The sequence below is a fragment of the Micrasema longulum genome, unplaced genomic scaffold (assembly GCF_059751315.1).
Source record: "Micrasema longulum isolate JH-2025_06_02 unplaced genomic scaffold, ASM5975131v1 h1tg000720l, whole genome shotgun sequence".
Taxonomy (NCBI): Eukaryota; Metazoa; Arthropoda; class Insecta; order Trichoptera; family Brachycentridae; genus Micrasema; species Micrasema longulum.
This window is the reverse complement of record NW_028277916.1, coordinates 380,809-390,821: the sequence shown is the minus strand read 5'-3', so window position 1 is coordinate 390,821 and position 10,013 is coordinate 380,809. Positions and strand designations below refer to the sequence as shown.

At 30.9% G+C, this 10,013-nt stretch overlaps 1 protein-coding gene and 1 long non-coding RNA gene across 2 annotated transcripts; both read left to right on the top strand.

Annotated features, from left to right (window-relative positions):
- The first annotated feature begins 1,259 nt into the window (after window positions 1-1,259).
- On the top strand, window positions 1,260-2,186 carry LOC148279477 (acylphosphatase-1-like). The gene is made up of 3 exons (XM_088229871.1): window positions 1,260-1,631; window positions 1,732-1,841; window positions 1,917-2,186. The coding sequence occupies exons 1-3, from the start codon at window positions 1,452-1,454 to the stop codon at window positions 2,038-2,040; spliced, it is 414 nt and encodes a 137-aa protein (XP_088085997.1). The 5' UTR covers window positions 1,260-1,451; the 3' UTR covers window positions 2,041-2,186.
- A 652-nt stretch (window positions 2,187-2,838) lies between these two features.
- LOC148279476 (uncharacterized) lies at window positions 2,839-6,974 on the top strand. The gene is made up of 3 exons (XR_015822871.1): window positions 2,839-3,684; window positions 5,559-5,679; window positions 6,715-6,974. It is a non-coding gene; the product is annotated as an uncharacterized LOC148279476 (long non-coding RNA).
- Window positions 6,975-10,013: the final 3,039 nt, after the last annotated feature.

The following is a 10,013-nucleotide window of genomic DNA, read 5'->3' as shown; positions in this document are numbered from 1 at the left end:
CGGGTGGTTAGAAATCTAACCCATTTGTATTTTACAAAAAAGTGATTAACCATTTTTAACAACAAAAAAAGTTTACAGATAGAGAGATATATATTAAAACGAGCAGGGTGATTGCCAGCAGCAGGGTGGACGGTACACTAAAATAAACCTTGGTAAATATTTTTTTGTCACAGGAGGCAAATTGGCAGTTAACAATGGAGTCCTGGTGCCAACTATTATGGGTCGACCCGGGAGTAAGGAATGAAATTGGAAAAATAAAGATGAAAGTGGGCTGAATGCTGTTGAAATGTGATATTTCAGGTTAATGTGTGGTAGAACAATGTATGTAAGGAGAACAAATTTCAAGATTCAACAAATTAAAAAAATAAGTTTTGCATTGGTTTGGATACGTAGAGTGAATGTCCAAAGAAAGAACTGCTAAAAGGATTTACTATGTGAATGTTGATGGATACAGAAAACAAGGAAGACTGAGAAAGACATAATTTCATTACCAAATGCAACAAATACGTGAAAATGGATATGTCGGAATCATCGATGCGTGCATTATAAGAATTTAAAGGAAGCAAGATTCTTGCCATAGTAAAAAGTTTCACAATATCAAACTCTAAATGAGAAAAAACACGTTTAAAAAAAGATGGGTTATGGTGTTTTCCGTAACCCACCTTGTTTAGAAAAAACAATATTTCTAAATGTATATATAATTACAACCATGACACCTGTGAAAGTGCAGTCAAACTAAAAACAGTGAAAAATTTCCTAAATTTTGAAATTCGCTTTGAAGTTCTTATAGATAGCAGGCAAAAATTAATGTTTTTAAAGTGACTGTCGAACCCCCCTAACGGCGGGAGTTAAAATGGGGCTCTTTTCAGAATTAGTTAACGCGAACCAATAGGTTATTATTACCAAAATGCTTCTATTGTTTGCGAAATCACAAAACACGAAAGAATGTATTGGAATGTTATATTAATTCATATTGAAATATTTTATACTATCATCGCGTTATTTCCCAATATTAATAAAGATTGACTTTATGGTGAATTATGAAAATACTTGTTTATTTTACGGGGAAAAACGATTTTATGATTAAAATTTTAGACAAGTATGTATAGCTCGTATCACACTATATAATCTTTGGTGCATTAACGATCGAACCATTCATTATTAATTTAATTTGTTGGTCAAATACCTAACGCCATTGATTGCACTTGGTAAGCGTGCGGAGCTACCTTTATGTCTTCTGTCACTCAAACTCAAAAGCCATTAAACAAAGAAGAAGAAGTTGTCTTATGTCATCTGTGTTTTGTGTCAATTTTTAACCTCTGTTTTAGTGAAATTCTCGGATGATTATAAAATAAAAATATATTGGGTTCAGATTTTAGATACTACTCCTGACTGACTTTCGGTATCCGCCAGGACTAGATATTTTTTCTTAGTCGTTTTTTATTTATTTAATGCTTTCAACAAATCCGCTCAGTATTGCAAATAGTGTGCAGTGTAATTTTGCAACAAATTATCAGATATTTATGTTTATTTCTTCATTTCGGTCATTTGGATGTGCGAAAATGACCAAAAATCTTCTATCCGTTGATTTCGAAATTTTTGGACGAGTTCAACAAGTATTTTTCAGAAAGGTACTTACAATTTTTTAGGCTGTGAAATAGAAACCCATAAAAAAAATAATGAAACATAATGAACGTTCAAATGTTATTTTTATTTTATATTTATTTTTAGTGCACTTGCGACCAAGCAAATTCACTTGGCCTTAGAGGGTGGTGCAAAAATACTCCGCAAGGAACTGTCCAGGGACAAATGCAAGGTCCTGAAAAGGATATTAAAATAATGTAAGTTTGAAACCGAACATTACGATTTTAACTGTAATCGTAGTTTGTTTTAACTTTATTACTGATTATTTTCAGGAAAGAGTGGCTGACACATACTGGAAGTCCACAGAGTAAAATAGAAAAGGCAGAATTTAATAACGAAAAGAACATTAATGATTATTCATTCGAGGATTTTGATGTACGAAGAAAACCCCGTTAAGAAGATCTCAGTATTCTCACTATTATATTTATTAGCTTTATCTAATTTATTTTATTATATTTAAATCTAATAATGCTTTTGGTGATACATATTTTACAGGATTTTAAATATTGAAATTAATAAAGTTAAAATTCAAGTATTATAAATGTTTGTTTGTTTCTCTTCGCATCTGTAAATTATACAGTTGACCAATGCAGTAATTTTACCTTGCTCAATAATTGATTATTGAATTTCCTTAAATTTAACATTATTGGATGAAAGCTTGGGTAGATACTTACAGGTCGACCGCCGTAAAAAGATGTGCAGAATGAGTCCTAGTGGGTTGTGTAAAGATTAATGCAGTATATTGGTTTGATTATCCTTCTCTGCATGTTCGTGTGTTTAATTATGCCCTTTTTTCAAAAATGACACTGAAATCCAAAACAATAATAATCATATCATCACAATTTATGTCAGCTTTATTACCAATGTTCGAGAAGGCAATGTTTTTTGCTTGATTTTTTTCAATTTAAAGCTTAGATACCTATTCAATATTTAAAAAATAAAAATTAAAGTGTTTTTTAATTATAATTTATTAAAAAATGTTTTCAATCTCTGTTGTAATATATGCATATCTTGATAACTCCCTAGGGACTGGAATCTAGTCCGTATCTACAAACATTTGGACATTCTCAAAATATTGTCAGTAAATATTCATGCTATTAGAAAAAAAGTGTTGGTACATTGATACTAGGCATATGTAAATATATGTATTATTTCAAGTCTCACTTTTGGTATTACTGCATGCAAAATAAAATAATGTTTTCAACAGTAATGATTGGGTAATATACTATTGAAATAAGAGTCTTAGAAATAATTAAGACGTATTATTTTTGAACTTTAACCATTCAGTAATTGAAGAATTGATTATTTGTAACTATCCTAAACAAACAATATCTGCAGTGGTATTCTGATCACTCTCGACACCCACGAGATGATCTCGACTTTCGGACGAGAATATAACGTGGTGTAATTTAGGGATTTTTATTTTTTGAACGCGGTTAAACTTGGTATTCTATATGGCAATTCTGATGATTACATGTCAAATTACGTAAATGAATTCGAACACATAAAACCAAAAATAATGATTCTCAATAGAAACATTATTGTGACCTTAAGAATGACCCAAAATACTTAATTATGTTGAATTTACCAAACCTCAATCGTTATTTCTCGTTATTTAGACGGTTTTATAATTGACGTTTCATAGTTCGATATCTAACCGCAAGAGCGTGAGTGGCGAAAATGTGAAAAAATACTCGTGCGCATGCGTCACTGACGAGATGAATATACCTATTACAAAATATAACGCTTTTGCTATCCTGATGAAAATTTATAACGTTTGCCATGTGGGGTATTTATTTTTTCTACACGCCAAACTGTACTTTTTATATTGCAACAATGCAAAACATAAACAAACATACAGTGACAGTTCAACTACTTTTGTAAATGAAAAGTATGCCCCGGATCTACATGTCCTTAGGGATTTTGTTTATTTTTATAGAACCTCTGTGAAATACCTACTGTACTCTATAGAAACTTGCATACGAACCACAGCGTCCCTAAATGTACATCTTGCGCGACAACAGGAATCATCATTTGAAGGTATGTTTATCTAATTCGGTATTTTAATCAAACTTATATATTGTGTACGGTTTAAACCTACCTTACGAGTTTTTCTCAAGTTGTTAATCATTATAATATTTATAAATTGTAAAAGGTTAAGAATAAGCTAGTGTTAGTAAAAAATAAACAAACCACCAAGCCGTTTTCCCCGGGACAGCCGGAGGATATACAACACACATGCGTTTGCAGTCATACAAAATCTCATGCATGTGTGCTGATTTTTCCAACTTTTGAAGTATTACCATATCCGCAGTGGTACAGCAATACCGCTACTGCAAACTGTTAGTTTTAATTGTTGATATTCGTAATGTAAATAATTATTATGTATGTAAATACTTATCGTTTCAGCAGTATTTTTGTTTGGTTAAAATCGCAAGTAATATATTAACAGCTTTTATGTTCCCCTTGAATTTTTTTGTTGATAATTAGGCTTCCCGCCCACTAGGCAGCTCGGCTGCCGCAGTCAAAATTTTGCAAAGCCAGTTAAAGCAGCCAGCCTGACGGCCAGTCCAAATAAAATGGATGTGGAAGATGTTTTTGTTTACATTTTATCGCAAACCAAAAAGAAGATATTGAATTCATCCTTTACTTGAAAGGGTTCATTTCAAAATTATTTTATGGATCTTCTGTATCGAAAGTCATTGCAAATTCGTTTCATAAAATACTTCTGGCTGCTACGACAAATGCGCGGAGACTGAGGCAGTCACATACATTTGCTTTGTCTCGTTCTGGCTGCAGGCAGCCAGTTGGCTGCCGTGCACGTCAAACGCGTTCTAATGGCTGCCGCAGCCAGGATTTCTTGGCTGCCTAGTGTGCGGTATCTAATAAGCCGTCATATGTAGTATTAGCTGCCGCAGCCAGGCTGCCTAGTGGGAGGGGAGCCTTACAAAGTATTGCCGTACCGCCCGTACCACTGATGAGATCCTTCTCAAACAATTTGTTGGGTTCGGTCATGCCATCTCTTTCTTGGTCTTCTTTGTTCATTAGTCTTCCTCATAATTAATATTTATTTTATTAGTGGTTTAGTGGTGGTATTTCAATTTTATTTATTCATATATATGTACATTACAAAATAGAACATCTTAATTCACACATATAGAAATAATGAAAATAAAAAGGTAAAATTAGGTATTTATAAATATAACACAGGTATACATAATATCCAGAAAATAATATGTTAAAAAAGGAAGAGAATCTTGTAACGACAAACTCCCTCAGAGACGTGAAAAATTACAAATGTTTATTAAGAAACAATGAAAGACAATTGGACATGCATACACATATGCCCTATGGCATGGAATGCTCTCCCAGCAGAGGTGCGAGGCTGTGAAAGTGAAGTGATGTTTCGGAAAAAACTTAAAACCCACTTGTTCTCTAAATCATTTGAATAAATCCGTAGCTCGTGACAACAAAATAAATTATTTTAATTAAATTACAAATTTAAAAGCTTCAATTAAATTAACTTAACAATAGAATCACCATGTAAAGCGCCCTTGAGGTATTTTATTACGAAAATGGCGCTATATAAGTTATCCATAATTATTATTATTATTATTAAGATATTTAATTTTGCTAAACCCATCACCCTTTATAATAGCTCACAGCATGTGTTATAAAAAGGATACAATATTATTAAGGTTATTGTAATATAATAAAATTTATGTTATGAATAGTGGTGTTTAAATATACCTTTGCACTAAAACAAATATTATATCAATATTAATAATAATAGTAGAAAATAGTAAGCTCTATAAATGTCTAGACTTTTAATGATATTATCTTCTAAAAAAAATCTCATTCTCTTATAGAACATCTGTAAACAATTTATAACCGTTATAAGTGTATTTTTTCAGATTATATTAAACCAGTAAAGCGGATCTTTCGAAGGGATGATATCGATTGGCTCTTTAAATTTATGCTGTAATGGAATATATGGATATCAAACTATAGGATATATTCGTCATCTGCTTGGAGGTGGGACACATTGTTTATTAAGTAATTCAAGTTTTTTTTGCACTCTTGAAAATTCTCATTTTAAATTGTAATTTACTAAAAAATGAAAGATAAGTGGTACTTAAATTCACAAATCTGAAATAATCAGTAGCAAGATTCGTCGCTACACCTTTATGACTGATATCTTTATTATAAAGTAAATCTAAATAAAAAAGGATACAATACTTCAGTTATTATTATAAAAATTGTAATATATATATTTTTATAGTTAAGATACCAGTCTCTGGGTATTAAAGATGTTGCAAAAACAATGAAATATCACTACCTACACAGTTATTATACATTTGTATATTTAAATATCAATCATCATTCATTTCCATATTAAACTATTTATTAGATTTGCTTTAAATAATACCCAATTTGTTATTTTTTCAAATGTTTTTTTATTACCAAACAGATTAAGAGCCAAAGTACATAAGATTTTTTTTTAAATAAAGTAAGTGCTATTAAAATATCTTGTATTAGTTTAAAATTCATATTATATTAAATATTTTCTCTACAGCTCACGTTGGCATGTCCTAACAAAAGGAAATTTGTCGCCATATGGAAAATACAAAGTTATACCATTACATATGACATCGCTTATATCATTTTGAATATTTAGAATTAATCAGCTTACACATATTTGAATTGCAATATCATAATCACAATATCTACAGACAACTTTAAAAATATTACCTTTACTGCATAATAATTTGCTCTGAGAAATAAAACATATAAATCACAAAATATAGCCTTCAAAGTTTTCTTTTTAAAAGGTTTAACAATATGCGGAATAATTAAGGTGTTTGATTTTTGCATGTACGTGCACTTAAGTACAATATACAAAAATATGTATATTGGAAGGTTTATTGCAATACCTGATGAATAACTTCCAACTAACCTAAATAAGATATATTTTACTATTTTAAGTGCTTATTTTAGTATGTCATTTTGTAATAAATGTAATTAAAAATGTATTGTAAATTATATAATTTTTTGTTTTTTTATTTTTAGCAAAGAGGAAATATCAAATGTTGCAATTTGGTGACAATTTTTAACACCTTTATGATCATCTGAGAAAATGGGAGTAAATATGTGGCAGAGCAGAAAAGCGGACTACAGAAATGAGTCTACAACAACTACATCAAACACTCAAACCTTTTCTCACAAATGTAGAGCATTAGCTAAATTCTAGTTAGTTTTTTGTAGTTCTTTTTTATTATTTTATACCTAAAAACTTATAAACTACAGTGCAAGTACTGTTATTGAAAAAATATTTTGGTGTTTTAGTTTCCTTTTCACACGTAATTAAAATATAGTCATATCTCACACATAAATATTTAAACACATATTTCAATTATAAGGAACCTTAATGTGATCACTTTCACCGGGAGAAATAAGGGCTCTGGCCAAGAATTGTATTTACTTTAGTTTTAGTTAGTTAGTTTTACGAAAACAGTACATTTGAAATTATTTTTATTTATATTACCTTTTGTTACAAGAAAATGTATTATCACATCCTCTCAACGCGTTTGCTTATCATGCAAGAGGTCTCAGGTTCAGTTCCTGACATGGTAGACATGAAATATTTATTTTAAAAGGTGATTTTACAGTACAATATTTCATAGTCCCTTGACTGGCACCCCAAGCGTACGATTGATCATCTTTTCTTTAAGTAACAAAAATATCAAGATACGCTGCGATTGGTGTACCAATGCAGTGCCCTATGCAATTAGGTGCGGAATTGAAATGATGATGATGATTACCTACATTTATTTATTCTACGGTATAAAAATTCATTATATATTTATATATTTTTTTAAAAGAGATTTGTGTTCTTATGATTTACTTAAACATTTAATTTTAAGGGGCCATTTTCGACGAGTTGTAAATAACTCTCTATTAGAAAATAGGAATCAAGTTGGGATGGAATGGGATTCTAACCACGGACCTTTGAACCGTGAGTCCATGACGATAGTCATAGGACCACAACCCAATTTAACTCAATTGATTCACAGTTTACATATTAATGTACTGATTTTTTTTAGGCTGTTGCCGTGTTATGCCATAATAATAAGCATAGGGGAAAAAATCTAGTGAAATTAAAATAACAATATTAAAGTCCAAAAAAAATGTAAAATACACATAAAAATTATAAAAAGTTACAAAAATTAAATTTAGTCGATTAAAAAAAAGTTTTTTTTTTAACTTTATTAATTATTTGTGCATGTTGTGTTCACATTTAATTCATGAAAAATTTCTAAACATAACAAATTTTGATATTATACCAATTTATTGTATTGTTCATACGTTGACGTACTCATCGTCCAAATACTTGCGGACTGGCTGGATTTCCTCCCTAGGGAGAAATAATTTAATAAAATTCAATTTGGTCATAAGCCCTGTAAATGCCCATACTTCCATATTCTCTTCTCAAAAATGTTTTCCCTCTCTGTTGCAACAAATTTAGAATAAATTGATTAAATATATTATGCTCTATTATTCCTTTATGGCAACCAACAATGAACTCAAATTCTAGGAAACATAATATTGCATACCCTTTGTCCGTGTCCAAGCTGACAAAGGAAACAGTTCTGCTTGAAAAATGAAAGCAGAACCCTGGACGAGCGTTTTCGGCTTTACGGCAACTCTTATATAAATTCTGGAAAAGGAAATTGGGTAGAGATATGTCTGCCTCGTAGGGTAGTAGTCGGAGCCTTTGCCGACCGTGCTTGAGGTCCCAAGTTCGATGCCTGGCAGGATCAACAGAAAATATTTATTCTTAACGTTCACTCTAATGTTTCAGTCCCTGGAATAGCACCTGAAGTGTAAGATTGATCACCTCACCTTCATGTAACCGATGATGAAATATGCTGCATTTGATGTGCCAATGCAGTGCCCTATGCACCACATGGTGCGGATAGGGAAATGATGAGATACCTTACACAACCTTAATAAAAATAATTAGTGACTTTATTTTTTGGTTTGACACCTTTTAATAATTGAGAATGTCAGAAGAATAAGTATATTTCAACGATATGGGATCAAACAAACAGATCTTGCACTGGTTCATTTTGTACTTACACATTTAGAGATTGTGACAGCAAATCTGAAATAAGGATTTAAAATTTATATGCATTTTGATTTGATATTTAAACCTTACAGCTTCAATTATAATTTGAGCAAAAAATGTTCTTGCATGTAATGATTCATTATGTTATCAGTATACAGACATATAATTACAGTATTACTAACCATTAGAGCGACATCTTGTCCCAAGCATTGAAATACAGTAGACTTTCGCACATAATTGGTTCTTGAAAATGTGTGCGAATGTTGAATGTTCGAAAGTCGAGGGATGTAAAAAATATGTATTTTTTAATTAAGTTAATGAGGTGTTTAAGTGCTTTCAGGTGATTCTTTATAAATTTTTCAAGAGTTAATTAAATACTTCCATATTTTTTGTTTTCTTGATAAAGAGTTCTATATAATAACATGCTGTATTTAATTTTCAAAATAGATAAGGCTTCATTCATATTTTTTAGTGTCAAAGACAATTTTATCAGCTTTTTCCTTACATTAACTGTGTATTTCATTTACCAGTTGTTGCAATTAAGCAGTCATTTGACAGAGGTTCTGAGTGATATTCAATTAACTCGTTAACATCTTCATTGTTGAAGTCCTATACTATATCATCTGTGATAGTTTCCAGAGTTTCTTCAAAATTCATCATTTGCGGGCACAATTGTTTACAGGAACCTTTCATTTTTTACTTTTTTATTTCAGCCCACAAGTATCCAATATTGCTTATTGCGTTCCATATATTATAATTCTACTGAAATTGTCTTAATGTAGGCACACCTTCCCTGTCAGTTTCCTTAATGACCTGATTCATTATTTTCCTCATAACATATTATCTTAACATAGTTATCACTAGTTAACCGAGGGAGCACCTGCATGGAAGCGAAGAATGTTTGCATTATTGATAAAAATCTGTAAAAAACATAATTTATTTAAATGTCTGAAATAGTGAATTACGCAAAAGTAGAAAGTACAAAAGGCGACGGCCCCCCGTATGCCTTTGGGAATACTAAATAATCAATCAATGCATCGTCTTGTCATTCAATTAGCTTCAATATGGCAATCTTTAGGAACCTTTATAGCATGATTAAGATTCATTAAATGTGTATCCCGAGTTCCCTTTGATAATGTATGTACATATAAATTAATAATTAATATAAATTAGAAACAAATTTAGTGTTAAAATATAATCAACACCGACTGACATACTCAAACTGTGCCAGATCTGGATC